The 16915-nt window shown below is 62.2% G+C and overlaps 1 protein-coding gene across 5 annotated transcripts in view; it reads right to left on the bottom strand.

Moving 5' to 3' along the window:
• The window catches only part of SCUBE1 (signal peptide, CUB domain and EGF like domain containing 1), a 116187-nt gene extending 104959 nt beyond the window's left edge, over positions 1-11228 (bottom strand). For 4 of the 5 annotated variants that reach the window (XM_089307691.1, XM_089307687.1, XM_070051505.2 and 1 more), the window contains exons 1-2: positions 11020-11227; positions 6822-6953 (exon numbers count right to left, since the gene is read on the bottom strand). In XM_089307691.1, the coding sequence (XP_089163817.1) occupies positions 6822-6953; positions 11020-11107 (220 nt within the window). In that variant the 5' untranslated portion in view covers positions 11108-11227. Of the gene's footprint in view, positions 1-6821; positions 6954-11019 lie in introns of all 5 variants that reach the window. The other variant, XM_089307686.1, reaches the window with a different exon arrangement.
• Positions 11229-16915: the final 5687 nt, after the last annotated feature.

The raw sequence follows: 16915 nt of genomic DNA on the forward strand, positions 1-16915 counted from the left end.
ACGGAAAAACAAATACGGCCACTGTAATAAGAAGCGGCCAAGAGGAGGCAAGAGGGTTGGGAGGAAGGGCACGGAGGGGGGCTGCTGCCTGCGGGGCGGGGAGCCGGGGCAGGGGGCGGGGGCAGAGACCCCTCGCCCTGGGAGACGTGGGGATTTAGAGACCAGAGAAAGGCCGGCATCCAGGCCCCGGCGCAGCCGACCACGCGCTCTGGCGGACGGTGAGGCCTTGTCCCCCTGCAACCTCTGCTGAACACACCAAGTGCATTTTGCATTCGAATGCATAAGCAGGTGCTGGGGGGCCCTTTGGATGGACGAAGGAGGACCCGGGGATGGGGGATGGCTAAGCCACTCACTGGAGTTTCTGCGTCAACAAGGACTAAAGTGTCGGCCTCGAACCCTTGCCGCAAGTGCAAGGGACATCGGAGACGGGCTCTGTCCTGCTTTCCCAGAGGACACCTTCTCCGGGGAGCCTTCTATACTTTCTCCCCCTCCTCACACCCTGTACTTGCCACACCCCTTATCACCACGTCCTTCCCCATCGTCTCTCCCGCGGGCCAGCGAGGTCTCTCGGGGCAGGGCGCACATCTTGGCCCTAGCACCAGGCTTGGCACGGGGCAGGTGCTCAGTGAACGTCCGTGGAACAACTGCACCCAGGCCAGAGGTTCAGAGAGGCGAGCTCGCCTCCTACGCTTGCAGGACAAGAGCAGGAGAGTTTTATTTTTCCTTCTAAAAACCAACCCGGGGCCGGCGCCGTGGCCTAGTGGATAAAGCCGCTGCCTGCAACGCTGGCGTCCCATATGGGCAACTGTTCCTGTTCTGGCCGCTCCAGTTCTGATCCAGCTCCCTGCTAATGGCCTGGAAAAGCAGCAGAAGACAGCCCAAGTGCTTGGGCCCCTGCTACCCACGTGGGAGACCTGGAAGAAGCGCCTGGCTCCTAGCTTTGGTCTGGCCCAGCCCTGGCTGTGCGGTCACCTGGGGAGTGAACCAGCAGATGGAAGACCTCTCTCTCTCTCTCCCCCTGTAACTCTGACTTTCAAATAATAAATAAGTAAATCTTAAAAAACAAACAAACAAACAAAAAACCTTTGAGATGGGTGCCCAGAGGCCTCTGGTCTGTTGCAGAGCTGGGCCGTTGCGAGCTATGCGACCTAATTGCTGGCTAACAGCAACTTAGAATTTTCCGGCACGTCCGACTTCCTCCAGCCTGCCGGTCCGCTGGCCTGAGCGCTTTCATCTTTGGGAGAGCGCCCACCAGCACGTGTAATTGCAAGTTTTACAGCTTGACAGCCAGGAGCCTGCCCCCACCGCCACCTCCTCCCACCTGCCCTGGCCTCCCAAAAGGCAGAACTTATCTGGAGTTTCAGTAAAGTACACAAAAAAACAGTGATGAGAATGATTTAATAAGCTCACGGGCATTATTCCCTAGGAAGGCCAATTGGCTGTAAGTTTTTTTTTTTTTTTCTGATGTTAAACTAAATGGATGGCTGGGTGTGTTATTAGGAGTTTTGTTAAACTTCTTTAATAATAGGCTCCGCAGTCTGATTGACAGGCAGGCCCTGGGGGGACACAGAGTTCAGGAAGCCACTATTTACATTCATTACGTACATGCTAATTTTGTGATCTCTGATGGCCATGAGGTTGTCATTTTTTTCCTTTTCACACCAAAAAAGGAAAAGAGTCATATATTTGATATACTGTGGCCAAAACAAAGAGTTATTTCCCCAAGAGCTTTAATTACAGCGTTTGGGAACAGGCTCAGTTGGAACTTGTGAGTGGAACAAGTCACTTGTGTAAATGGTCCCCTGAACGGGGTCCACGCAGAAGGGGTGCTGTGCGCCCACTGCTCAGACTAAACAGTGATTACCAGGAGGGTCCCGGTTATTTAAACAAGCCAGCTGAGGGCGGTTTGAGGCCTGGTCCTGATTACAAACGAGAGCTTTTAATTAAGATTAGTAAGACCCAATTCAAGCTATAATTTGGTCCTTTTCCTCAGCAAATGTCTATGAAAACAAGGCAATTAAGGTTAAATGAGTTGAAGCATTTAAAGGGGATGCAGTGGCCCGGCTTCGCCCCGGCCTGCCCCCTTGCCAGAATGAGCACAAACAGGCCTGGCTAATCCAGACCAGGAGGCTGGTGCAGCACTTGGCTCCAGAGGGCCCCATGCCCAGGGGGCCCGGTGAGCTGCAGATGCATGGGCTGCGCTAAAGAAAGGCCAAGGAAACAGGATGTGCAAAGGCCCCGGGGTAGCAAGAGAGAGACAGGATGCTGGGAAGTAGCCTGGTTACAGCGGCTGTGCGGAGGGTGGGGCTGGGCCCGGGGCTCATCACCTGGGCACAAGGGGGCTGATGTGCTTCTGGCCTCTCACAGGCGTGGGGCCTGTCTCAGACGAGCCGTGGCAGCAAGAGAGGGACACAGCATGAGCAAAAGGGTGTCCACAGCCCCCGCCCCCATCACTCCACAGCTACGGCTCTCTCCATTGCCTGTTCACTGCTTTCAGACGGGCCCGCGCGAGCCTGGCCTGCTGCTGGGAGACTGTGGCCGCCTGGGACCGGAATCCAGGCCCTGCAGATGGACCGTGCTGGACCTGCCGGATATATTCAGAGGGGGCCTCTCCGCCCTCAGGCCCCAGCTTCCTCCCTGGTACAACTCCAGAGAGTGCCAGGCTCTGGGAGGACTCGCCCGGCTCCTCCGGGACTGGTGGAGCAGTGCTGGCCATCACCACGGGGTGTGCCGGCGGCTCCGGGACGGGACGCCCACAGGTGAAGGCTCACCTGTGCCGGGAACCAGAGACTCATCCTCCCGCCCGTCCATCCAACCGATGCCCTCCACACCAGGTCTGGCGCAGGGTCCCTACGGCCGATGCCAAACAGGTCACAGACTCTGCCCTTGAGGGGCTGATGGAAAAGATAAATGCAGCGTGGCAGGGGTTAACTGGAGGTGTGTGTGCGTCTGGCGGGAGATTTGGGGGGAGCAACGCAGAGAGAGGCGGGCGCGGGTCAGAGCTCTTCCAGCTCACACTCCCATGCATTCACTTCAAGCTACTTCTGATTCCATCAAGAGGTGGCTCACCTAGAAGACACAGGACGGCCTCGGCCGCGCTCACAGCCTTCCCCAGAGCCGCAGGTGCCTCTGTGTGGCCACAGCAAGCCCTGCCGAGTGCACGGCCCCCAGGCTGCTCCCCGGACATGGCTGCCCTGGGGCTGCACACACGGAGGCCACGTGATCACCACGCATCTGCCAGCCCTTGGTGTTCCCAGAATGGGCTGGGTTTGCTGTGAGGAGTTCATAAGCACAGCTTCAAGGTGACACGGGGAGGGGCCGGGGGCTGTTTCCTGTGGAGGCCACGCTCTCAGGCACGCTCTGTGCTCACCCGGTAAACAGCAAAGGCTCTGAGATCTGCAGCACAGGGTCCTCACGGGCCCAGCACTCCGGCCCTTTGCAGACCTCACCCCACCTCAGGAGCTGCAGATGCAGGGTCCAGGGAGGAAGGCTGGAGGGTGTGGTGATTGATTAGTGATGTCTGCTGTGGGCTGAGCCGGGGGTGGAATATTCGCCATCACTTACGTAGGTTTAGCTGGACAAAGGAACACCTCCTGTCCCTCCTTGGTAAACGGTCATCTGTGAACAGCACGTGTGTCTCCCCAACATGTCTGGGGGGGATACAGTCCTATGCCCAGGGTTTACATGAACAGCAGATGAACCAGGCCACCTCCGGTCCTGGCCTTTTCACATCCTGGGAAGCGCAGGGAAAAGACAACACTTCCCATACAGCAGGCAGCACGATGACCCACGCTATTGTGATCATTGACATCATGATAATGGCCTTCACCATCATCACCATCATCAAAATCAACAACCTCCTCACCGCAGAACTGGCTGATCCTCGCAGGGTGCATCCCACGTGCTAAGCTACACTCAAGCTCTCAACGTGAGCTCACTTAGCTCCCACGCTCTCTCTACAAGGACGCGTCAGCAGCATGTCCACTTCCTAGGGAAATGCAGGCTACGCAAGCTGCCCTGGATACAGCACTCAGGCGCCAAGGCCCAGGCCTCAGTCGCTACGCTCAATGGGACGTGGACCCTCCGGTCCCTCTTCTCAGGACGGAAGGGACGACGCAAAGGCCACCCGCAGGACCGGCCTCACACCAGACCTGGCCTCCCGCCCAAATCCGGGCAAGCGCCCGCACCCCCGGGCTCCTTTCTGCGGCTGTAAAGCAAGCAGCTGAACACCGGGCGGCCTCACGTCCCTCTGGCCACCGCTGCACGCGGCTTGCTGGCCGCTGCAGATCCCAAATCCCCCGGGGGTCTCTGCAGCGCGGTCCTGCGGAGGCAGAGGGGGTCTCGTGGCTGTTGGGTGAACACTCCGGTCCCCAGGGATGCGGACACTCAAGTGCAAGGGGAGAGGGTCCCCGTGGGCCCCAGAACGCACGCCAGCTCTCGCTCACGGGGGAGTTCAGGGGCAAGTGACCAAGCAACGGCGTCACCCTCCCGGTTCCTGAGAACTGCTCTGACGTGGTAACTCACAGGTACGGAGTCTCCTACACCTCTCCTGCGGTAGCCGTGGCAACAAGCTCCCGGAGGGCGGGGCCGGCTGCACTGCGGCCATCACCTCTGAGGTTAGCCCCAGCCACTGGCCAAGGCCAGGGCCGCCTGTAGTCTCATCTGAAACCACTCCGAACGATGGCGATGACGTCGGCACCGCCATCGGCTGTTAGGCACACACTGCGCGGTGAGTGCCCACTGTGTCCTGGGCCAGGCACCAAGGCAGGCAGCTTCCCGGTGCCCCTGCATGCACTCTCCAAGAGAGCTGTGCTGAGGAAAACTGGCGGCTCATATACCCAAAAGGGAAACTGAGGCTCAAACAGTCACCTCAGCGATGGGCTGCCCCCAGGCAGAGACCAGGGCTGCTCTCCTGTCTCACCCCAGGGCAAGCACGAGCCCGCCCACGACCCAGTGCCCTCCCTGCATCGCTCACAGCTGTCCACATCGTCAGCACACTGCTGCCGCCACCAGGCCCTGTCCCGGGAGCTGGGGGTGTCACGACAGATGTGAGGGGCTCAGTGACTGAGGGGCTCCCCGTAAGCTCCCTGGGCACGGCCCAAGTTCACCAGCTTTGCCGTAGCAGGTCTGACGCCCGCCCGGGGCAGACCCTCCAGAACACAGTGCAGCCGGGAGCAAAGATGCAATGACAGCACTGGTGCCCAGGGCTGCAGGAGCAGAGCCGGCGCTTTGTGCAGTGTGCGTGTTTCCATGTGTGTACATGTGTGCATGTATGTACCAGTGTGTGCATGTCAGCAGGGCACACATGTCTGCATGCATGTACCTGTGCACGCATGTGCGCATGTGGATTATGAGGCAGGGCACGTCTAAAGAATTCACCGCTGGATTTTTCCAGGACGCAGGGGATGGGCGTTCAGGGGGAAGAGCGGTGGTTGGGGGGGGGGGCGGGTGCTGGCCCCCTGCAGTGCATCACCAGCTCCCCCCCCCGCCAGTCCAGGACCCGTGCTGAGCAGGAGGCTCCTGCTGGACTCTGAAGGGCCTCAGGGAAGCAAGGAGACCAAGCGTGGGCCTCCTGTGCAGGGGACAGCAGCAGAGGACCTGAGGGGCTGGCCAGCGCGGGAACAGCTGGGTTCAGGACCCAGGCAGCAGAGGGCAGGTCGACCACAGCGCTCCCTGGCCACGGCTCAGGGTGTGGTGGCAGAGCAGCGGGTCAGAAAGTGGTCACGAGGCCCAGATGTGCCACCTGGCCAGAGGGGCAAGCAGCCTGCCCAGCCCGTCCCACCAGGCTGCTTGCCCCTGACCTGCTCAGTCTGCCCCCAGGCAGCTTCCGCTTCCCTACACACCAGCCTCGGGCCCCAAGCAAGCAGGACCCAGGATGTGTCACTGCCCAGCACTCGGCCTGCAGGAGACGCGCGACACAGCTCAGCCCGGGGGCAGGCAGAGTGCACCTCCTGCAGACTCCAGCCCTGGAGAGCCCTGCGCGCGCAGAGTGGGCACCGCCCTGTTCCAACACAGATCTCACAGAAGCTGGCAGGGCTGCGAGAGGGGACGAGGGGAGCTGGAGTCACTGAGCGGGAATTAGAAGGCCTGGGGTCGACCCTCACCGTGTCACTGGAAAACGAGGGGGCCTGCCAGAAGATGCGACTCCTCTCTCCGAACCTCAGCTTTCCTCTCTACACAATGGGAGCAGGTGGGCAAGACTCAGATGCTGACTCAGATGACTGACTGTGCGTCAGTCACAGAGAGAGCGGTTTCCGGCTCCCCAAGCTGCGTCTGAGCCCTGGCCCACATCCACCGGGTCAGGAGGACTGCTGAGAACCTCCCACGTGAACGTTCCCGAAGGAGCTCCTGGAATGGAGAGCCCTGGCCCCAAACACAGCCAGGGCTGCCCTCCTCGACCCCCAGCCTGCCCGGGAGGCGGTTTCTAACGCTGGGTGGCCACACCAGCAGCCCAGGTGTAGGGAAGGAAAGACAGACAGCATAAACCCACCAGGCTCTAGAGCTGACCAGAGACCTGAGCCGGCCTCGCCGGTGCCATGGTTGGCTCTGGAACAGGTCTTGTGGGGAAGCCACAGGCCACAGAGGGTGGTTTTGGACTTGAAGTTAGGGACATGGTGGAGGTGGGGGAAGAATCAGGTGCACAAACACCTCGTCGAAGCGTCACCTCCGTTTCCTTAAAGCACACACACCATTTCAAAGCCAGGCGAGGGTCCAACGCCCACACTGGAGGGAGGCGGCCCCGGGTCTGGGAAGCCAGCGTGCGAGCATGGCGCCGGGCTGCCCTGGCCTGCAGCAGCCCGAGAGCCGGGGACCGGACTCACCTTCACACTGCCTCCCTTCCCCCTTGTAGCCGGGCTTGCAGAGGCACTTGTAGGACTTGGGTGTGTTCTGGCAGATGGCATCGATGTGACAGTCATCTGTGCCCTCCGAGCACTCGTCCACGTCCACTGCTCCTGCAGGGGCGGGGAACGGGGTGAGCTGTGGCCTGGGAAGGGCCAGGGGAGCCCTGGCCTCCACCTTCCCATCGGCCATTGGGGTTGCTAATGGTAATAGTATCACGTGACAATCCAGGTGACAAGCGGCCACTAGCGCCAGGCACAATGCTACCAACACACATGGCTCATTGATTTTCTTTTCTTTCTTTCTTTTTTTTTTTTTTGACAGGCAGAGTGGACAGTGAGAGAGACAGACAGAGAGAAAGGTCTTCCTTTTGCCGTTGGTTCACCCTCCAATGGCCGCTGCGGCCGGTGCGCTGCGGCCGACGCACCGTGCTGATCCGAAGGCAGGAGCCAGGTGCTTCTCCTGGTCTCCCATGGGGTGCAGGGCCCAAGCACTTGGGCCATCCTCCACTGCACTCCCGGGCCACAGCAGAGAGCTGGCCTGGAAGAGGGGCAACCGGGACAGAATCCGGCACCCCAACCGGGACTAGAACCCAGTGTGCCGGCGCCGCAAGGCAGAGGATTAGCCTACTGAGCCGCGGCGCCAGCTGATTTTCATACCAACCCACTGAGGACGGCTATCATTCCCATGAAAAAGATGGGAACACTGAGGCTTATGGACACAACCAGCTAAAGCCTCTCTCTTCCCACAAGCACCTCTCCGCCCCTCCTCCACTGTCCTCTTTCTAGAATTCAGGGCCAGAAGGGTCCTGGGAGACATTTAAATCCAGCCCCTTTGGGGTGCATACGGAGAGATTAAGGCCGGGGGGACAGTGAGCAGGGGTCATGTTGAGAGGCTCCCGTGGGGTGACCTGAGTGTGGGACCCCAGCAGCCCCTCAGCTGTGGTATCCTGGGATTCTCCATCCAGCCTCCACACCCCAGACTGGGCTACAGCTGGGCTAACCTGGGCTCACTGGTGGTCCTGATGCCCCCACCCCCGTCCTCTCTTTTCCCCGGCTTGGAAATCTAGGAACGGACTTGGTTCCTCGTGCCGTTTCAAAATTCAAATTCAGTTCTAGCTCCTGCATTCCCACCTCCAACCACAACCACGGACTCTGTGTATCCGTGTAGGCACCCCAATCCCCCCACTCCAGATCGGACAGGGAGGGGGGCCTCGGGAGCAGGCGTGCACAGCCCGAGGAACCTCAGCCACATCAGCCCTACTAGGGGTTAACTGCTCAGGCTGCAGGCGATGGCCCTGGGGCCCACTGAGGTCTGCTACAGGCTGGCAGCTCACTAGGGGCACGCCAGACCCCGACACAGAGCAAACTGTTCTCTGTGTCGCTTCCAGCAAGCTAGGAGCAGCATCCAGACAGGGTGGTCAGACAGGACTCAGGGGGCAGCAAGGAAGGGGGCTCTCGGCAGCAGGCTGGAGGAAGCCCCCCAGGAGCGAGCTCGGAAGGTCCTCGCCTCCTCGTGTGCAGGCCCTCACCTGTGTTCCCTGGTCCCCAAGAATGCCTCGTCTGAACACCTGGGCTCTGAGTCTGCATGTGGGGGCCTCTCTGAGATGCCCCCACCCCAGGTTCGGCTCCTCTGCTCCAGCACCCACGGACCCAGCGCACCCCCAGTGGAAGAGAGACATCAAAGAGCAGCAAGACAGCATGACCCGCCCGCCCCACGCAGGCACACGCGTGGCCTCACGTTTCAGGGTGTCTGCGCCTTCTCAGGAGGGCGGAAAGGTGTCCCAGGGACAGTCACTGCCAGAGCTCCGGTGCGCAGGTGACCGGGGGCCAGGCGGGGCATGGAGAGGGAGTGACAGCCAGTGCAGGGGTGGCGCCGGCTCAAGGGCACTGCCAGAGGCCAGAGACGGCTCTGTGCTCCTCCCAGGGCGAGCACTGCGGCACCACCAGGAGGGCCAACAGGAAACGGGGACTCCCCCCACTCCCCAAGGCCAGCCCCTGGGCATGAAGGGAGGGAACGCACAGACACACACATGCACACAGACACACATGCACACAGACACACCTACACACCTACCCACACACATACCACACAGACACACACACACAGACACACACACACACCTACCCCCCCCACACACAGACACAGGGAGGGAACACACAGACACACATGCACACAGACACACCTACACACCTACCCACACACATACCACACAGACACACATACCACACAGACACACATGCACACAGACACACATGCACACAGACACACACACACCTACCCACACACATACCACACAGACACACATACCACACAGACACACATGCACACAGACACACACACACCTACCCACACACATACCACAAAGACACACCTACACACCTACCCACACACCTACCACACAGACACACACACACAGACACACACACACAGACACACACACACACCTACCCCTCCCCACAGACACAGGGAGGGAACACACAGACACACACAGACACACATGCACACAGACACACCTACACACCTACCCACACACATACCACACACACACACCTACACACCTACCCACACATATACCACACAGACACACACACACACACAGACACACCTACACACCTACCCCCCCCCACACACAGATACAGGGAGGGAACCCACACAGACACACCCACACAGACACACCCACACATCTACCTACACACCTACCTACACACACACACTCACACAGACACACACATAGGGAAGGAACACACATACCCACACAGACACACCCCACATACACACAGACACACACTCCCACTCACACCCCCACACACATACACACACACAGACACACACACACAGATACAGGGAGGGAACACACACAGACACACACACACACACCCACAGACACACACACAGACACAGGGAGGGAACACACACACACACACCCACACACACACACCCACACACACAGACACACCTACACACCTACCACACACACCACACAGACACACACTCACACAGACACACACGTAGGGAGGGAACACACACACCCACACCCACACTCACACCCCTGGCCAGAGGGGAAGGGTCCTCTCCCTGCACACCATACAAACACGGGGAGAGGAGAGGGCAGGTGAGCCGCAGGAGGGCGGGACTCGGGCCAGCTGCCCTGCCCACGTGGGAGCCCGGTGCCGGGCAGCCCAGCCCTCGAGCAGGCTGCCCACTTAGTCTTTGCCTGGCTTACTCGGGGAGTGGCTGCCGGGGCTTCCCCCTCACAGAGCCTGCGCAGGGCGGGGGCACACGGAGGGTCGGTCACAGCAAAAGCTGGGACATACCCACAGTTCGCAGGCTGGCTCCTGCAGCAGGAAGGCGCCCCCGGTCACTCAGGAGTGACTCCCAGGACAGGACCCTGCGCTGTTGTTGGAGGAGGGTGGGGGCGAGCAGGGTCCTCCCACTCACACCACCGCCCCCAGAGAAAGGGGACCCAGATGTGGGAGGGGAGCCCCTTCCACGCCACCACCCGCCGGGACCCCGCCTGGCCTCTGCTGCCCGCCCTGACCACAGCCGGGCTCGCTCTGTGTCTGTCCCGCGCCCTCCTCTCGCCTGACTGTCCATCTGTCCGTCACTTCCCAGGCCTCCACCGCCAGACCTGTCCCCTCCCCGAGGTCCCTCCGCCTCCTTCCCTTCCCCACAGCACCCTGGTCTCTTCCCAACGCCCCCGGGCTGCTGCTCGCGGCGTCCCTTTTGTCTGTTCTGTCTGCGCCCCCTTCCCTGTCCGTCGGTCCCGCCGGCCGCACCCCTTCCTCTTTCTCCGCGTCCGTCCTCTCTCCCTCGCCGCCTCCTCGCGCCTCCCCGGGAGGCCCCCCGCCCGCCCGCCCGCGCGCCCCTCTGCACCGGGGGACGCCCCTCTCGGCCGCGGGCACCCCCGGCCCAGCCGTCGCGCCTTCTTCTCCCTCCCGCCCCCGCCTCCCTCCCCCCCACCCCGGCGGGCCTCGGTCCACCCCGCCCCTGCAGCGGCCCCGCCGCGCTCCGGAGCCCCTGCCGGCCGGGCTGCGGGGAGCCCGGCCCCACAAGTTACTTTGCCCCGAGGCGCGGCGGCTGCGGAGCCGGGGCGGGCTGCGGTCCTCCCGACGGCGCGCCCGGGCGGGGGGCCCCGGGGCCGCGCCCCGTGCCGGCAGCCTGCGGTCGGGCTCTTACCTGGGAGCCCGCTGCCCCCCGCCAGCCGCCCGCGCGCGCCCAGGGCGAGCAGCACGCACAAGTGCCAGCGCACGGCCGCCGCGCCCATGCTCGCTGCGGGCCCGGCCGGGCGTGGGGCGTGCGGCGTGCGGCGCGCGGGTCCTACCGGCCGCTCCCGCGAGCGCTCCGGGTGCTCGCTGCTCAGCCAGCGCTCGGGCTCCCGAGCCTCCGAGCCGGCGCGGCTGACGAGCTGACAGCCGCGCGCTCATTGGCCTGCGGCCGCGGGGGGCGGAGCTGCTCGCAGGGCCGGCCAATGGGCGCCGCTCGCCGGCCCGCGGGGGGAGGGGCGGGCGAGGGCGTCCGGGGCCGCCCCCTCCCCTCGGGGCGGGCGGCAGGTGGGGGGTGGGGGCCGGGCCGGCCGGCGCGGCCCGGGGCGCAGGGTCTCGGCCAGGCTGTGGGGCTGGCTCTCGGAGGCTGTCCCAGCCTCGGCCCCTGCCCCCTGGCCTCATCGTCTAGGGTGGCCGTCCCTTTGGGGGCAGCACCCTCCCCGCACCCCCGGCCCCGGGCGCACACTGGAGGAGAGGAGGGGGCTTCGAGCGGCTCTCAGATCCGGGAAGGCCCCGCCCGCGGCATCCATTTGTAGCGAGAGCCATGCCCGGGCGCGCGGCGGACCCGTCGGCGCCGCCGCTCCAAGCGTCCGCTGAGCACCCAGTGGGCACCCAGCCCCGGCCAGGCCTCGGCGAGCAGAGATCCTGGCGATCGTGTCGAAATTTCCCTTCCAGCCGCCCTTGAGGACAATGGCCCGTAAGCGCGGGGGTCCCGGGGCGGGCGCGGGACGCGCGTCTGCAGCAGGGCGCCGAGGTGTGCGGGGCCAGCGGGCGCAGCGCTGTGCGGGCCGACCCCTGCCGGCCGCCGGTGCCGTCCCGAGTGCGGGCCCTGGGCTTCCCCGGCGGGCGAGTCCCCGGGCAGGGCGGCATCGCAGCGGTGGGAGCGTGCACTGCCCTGCCCTGGTCTGGGGTCTCCACCCACGGCCTGTCAGCCTGGGGGCCTGGCCGGACCCGCCCGGGAGGCCCCGCGGAAATAAATGGCCCCTCTCAGCCGCAGGCGGGACGGCCGAGGGAAGAAAGTTCAGCGAAGCCCGAGGCCCATCTCCTTGACAACCGGCCCTGAGCGCCTTTTTTCTCCGGCTCCCAGGCCGGCTGAGGCCAGACCTCGCTCTTTTTGTCCGCCCGCCCGCCCGCACCAGTTTGTGTCCAGCCTTCCGTCCACAGCCGCCCTCCCTTCCCCCAACGCGCACGCACGCCTCACACACTCCACACCTCACACACCCCCACAACACTACACAGTCCCCTGTACACACCCCACACACCACACAACACACCCCACAACACTACACAGTCCTCTGTACACACCCCACAACACTACACAGTCCCCTGTACACACCCCACACACTACACTCCACACCCCACAACACTACACAGTCCTCTGTACACACCCCACAACACTACACAGTCCCCTGTACACACCCCACACACTACACTACACATACCACAACACTATACAGTCCCCTGTACACACCCCACACACTATACTCCACACCCCACACCCCACACAACACTCCACACCCCACAACACTACACAGTCCCCTGTACACACCCCACACAACACTCCACACCCCACAACACTACACAGTCCCCTGTACACACCCCACACACTACACTACACACCCCACACACCCCGCACACCCCCACAACACTACCCAGTCCCCTGTACACACCCCACACACTACACTCCACACCCCACACACCACACAACACTCCACACCCCACAACACTACACAGTCCCCTGTATACACCCCACACACCACACACCACTCCACACCCCACAACACTACCCAGTCCCCTGTACACACCCCACACACAACACTCCACACCCCACACACCACACAACACTCCACACCCCACAACACTACACAGTCCCCTGTACACACCCCACACACCACACAACACACCCCACAACACTACACAGTCCCCTGTACACACCCCACACACTACACTACACACCCCACACACAACACTCCACACCCCACAACACTACACAGTCCCCTGTACACACCCCACACACTACACTACACACCCCACACACAACACTCCACACCCCACAACACTACACAGTCCCCTGTACACACCCCACACACTACACTACACACCCCACACCCTACACAGTCCTCTGTACACACCCCACACACTACACTACACACCCCACACAACACTCCACACCCCACAACACTACACAGTCCCCTGTACACACCCCACACACTACACTATACACACCACAACACTACACAGTCCCCTGTACACACCCCACACACTACACTCCACACCCCACACACCCCACACACTACACACCCCCACAACACTACCCAGTCCCCTGTACACACCCCACACACTACACTCCACACCCCACACCACACTCCACACCCCACAACACTACCCAGTCCCCTGTACACACCCCACACACTACACTCCACACCCCACACCACACTCCACACCCCACAACACTACCCAGTCCCCTGTACACACCCCACACACTACACTCCACACCCCACACCACACTCCACACCCCACAACACTACACAGTCCCCTGTACACACCCCACACACTACACAACACTCCACACCCCCCCACACTATACCCCACACCCACACACTACACAATACACCCCACAACACTACACAGTCCCCTGTACACACCCCACACACTACACTACACACCCCACACAACACTCCACACTCCCACAACTTTGCATAACACCACACAATCCCCTGTACACACCCCACACACTACGCTATACACCCAACACAGCCCACACACTACATACCCCACACCCTACACAGCACTCCACAATCCCCTGTACACACCCTCCACACACCCCACATACTGCACTACACACCCCGCATGCTACACAACACTCCACACCCCCACAACCTTGCACAACACCACTCAGTCCTCTGTACACACGCTCCACACACACACCCACACCCTCCACACACACCCCACACCAATACTCCACACCCCCACAACCTTACAGAACACTACACAATCCTCTGTACACACCCCCCACACCCTCCATACACCCCACACACTACATACACCCTCCACACACACCCACAGTCCCCAAGCACACCTCCCCCTCCACACACACCCATGCACCCACACACACCCACAGTCCCCACGCACACCTCCCCTCCACACACACCCACGCACCCACACACACACACAGTCCCCACGCACACCTCCCCTCCACACACACCCACACATACACAGTCCCCAAGCACACCTCCCCCTCCACACACACCCATGCACCCACACACACCCACAGTCCCCACGCACACCTCCCCCTCCACACACACCCACGCACCCACACACACACACAGTCCCCACGCACACCTCCCCTCCACACACACCCACACATACACAGTCCCCACGCACACCTCCCCCTACACACACACACACAGTCCCCACGCACACCTCCCCCTCCACACACACCCACACACACACACAGTCCCCACGCACACCCCCTCCACACACACCCACACACGCCCACACACGCACACACACACGCAGCTCTGCCGCTGATCTCAGCCTGGGAAAGCTGTGCCTCCCTGGGACGTGCGTTCACAGGAGTTGGGCCCAGGCTGGGCTCTGACGCGGGGCCGCCACAGGAGGGGACGGGACAGGCGCGAGGAGCGGCCCCGTCTCGCCAGATCTTCCTTGTGCGTGGCTGCTGGGGGCAGGGGCTGGGGCTGACTGGGGAGCCCCCGCTGCCCGGCCTCATTTTCTCCTCTCACTGCGGGGCTGTGGGACTCTGAGGGCGGAACGGCGTCCTCGGGCCCACGCGGCATTCTATGCTTCAGGCGGTGGAGTCAGAAATGAGTTTGGGGGCCTCTAAATGCTCTGTAGTGCACCTGTTCGCGCAGCCCCCCGCCCCGGGCTTGCGGGAAGCTTCTGGACTGTGTTCCTGCAGATCACGGTGGGAGTGGACCGTGACCCCCCCAGCCCAGGGGCAGCCCCACTCACACCAAGTTTTAGCCCCAGCCTGCCCCCCCCCCCAATGGGTGGCTTAGGCCAAGCAAGCTGGTGCCTGGACACCCTCCACTTCCCGCCTTGCCCCGTGCAGCGGTCGGAGCAGGCAGAGGGGAAGAGCAGGGAGTACGCCCCTGTGAGCCCCTCACGGGTGAGCCGAGGGAGGAGGCCTCTGGGCCTGAGAAGAAAGGGCCGTGTCTGCCCCGGGGGTGTGGTCAGCGGGGCTCGAGCTGGAGGAGAATTTCCTGATGCATGGGCTGGGCTCCGGGAGGGCAGGCAGGGATGGAGTGAACAAGCCAGGGAATCTTCTGGAAGCACCTTGCAGACTGTAGAGCACTGTGGGTGCACGGTGGCGACATGACGGGGGGCTGCCCCCAGAGACTGACGTGTCCCCTGGGGTGGGGACCCCAATGCCAGGACTCCACGAAGCAGCCCACCCCTCACCTGCTGCCAACAGCACCCAGCGCAAGGCCTCCTCCGTGCTCCCACAGACCCCGGAGCCTCCCTCAGCAGAGCTCAGCTGGCCTTGGCTTTCACATCCGTCTCCTCGCAGACGGGGGCTCTGATCTGTGCCTCCCGCGAGGGGCCAGGAAATGGTGACGAAATGGGTGAAGAAGGAGCGCCAGACAAGGCAGACATCATTTGGCTGAGCGTTCCTGTCCAGGAGATCCTGCTCTGGCTCTTTGATGGGGCCTTGAAGAGTGAGGGCAGCTGCCCCCTCCCCCGCCACCTCTGCAGTTCCCAAGGGGCTGGGCGGTCAGGCCTCGGCTGTCCAGGGCAGGCCCTTTGGCTCCCCCTGCTGACGCCTGGTGCAGGGCTGGAGAGGTGGGAAGGCGAGGTGAGCTGCCTGCCGCCTTCCTTCTAGGCACACCCTCTGCCACTGGACTCAGCAGCTGACCCCAGACCGGGTGCTGGGGAGGCCGCGGGCGCAGCCCCTGGCAGGCCTGGGCCGCGGGTCCCACCCTCCTCATGGGCAGCCCTGGCGACTTTGACTCAATCACCAACCACCTCCATGGGCCGCAGCCCTCCGGCTAATCCCACCAGCTAGAGCGGGTGGGACCTCTCCCAACCTCAGTTCCCCCCATCAGTAACCCGAGACGGGTGCTAATGTCGGCCTCGCCCAGCATGGGGGGAATTAAACAGGGCAGGGTCGCTGATGCAGCCCCAGAGCGTGGCTGGCACAGACAGGGCTGTGGTCATTGATACCACAGACAGTACAGATGTCCAGCAATCCTACAGCTACCAGGAGTGGCAAGCGCTTCACTGTTTGCTTTTTTTAAAGATTTATTTATTCATTTGAAAGGCAGAGAGACAGAGAGAGAGACAGGGAGAGAGAGAGAAATCTTCCATGTGCTGGTTCAATCCCCAAAGGGCCACAACAACCAGGAGGGAGCCAGGCTGAAGCCAGGAGCCAGGAGCTTCTTCCGGGTCTCCCACGTGGGTGCAGGAGCCCAAGCACATGGACCACCTTCCACTGCTCTCCAAGGTGCGTTAGCAGGGAGCTGAATCGGAAGTGGAGCAGCCGGGACTCGAACTAGCACCCATGTGGGATGCCGGCGTCGCAGGCAGTGGCTTTACCTGCTCTGCCACCACGCTGGCCCTGTCTCGCCATCTTTTAATTTCCTAAGACGCCACGTGATTAAATCAGTTGTGGCAGTTCTGTGGGGAACTGAATCTCCCTGCAAGTGTAAAATCTCACGACGGGGGGTGTTCAGCCCCAGCCCCAGAGGCGTCAGCCTCGTCTTCCTAAACGTGGACTCGTGCAGTGGGACCCCCGGGGCTCGCTGGCTTCTTCAGGCCTCCCAGCAAAGTCTTCCTCGCAATTCCTAAGT

Source organism: Oryctolagus cuniculus, chromosome 11, assembly GCF_051225735.1.
Source record: "Oryctolagus cuniculus isolate XC-2025 breed Fujian yellow rabbit chromosome 11, ASM5122573v1, whole genome shotgun sequence".
Classification (NCBI taxonomy): domain Eukaryota; kingdom Metazoa; phylum Chordata; class Mammalia; order Lagomorpha; family Leporidae; genus Oryctolagus; species Oryctolagus cuniculus.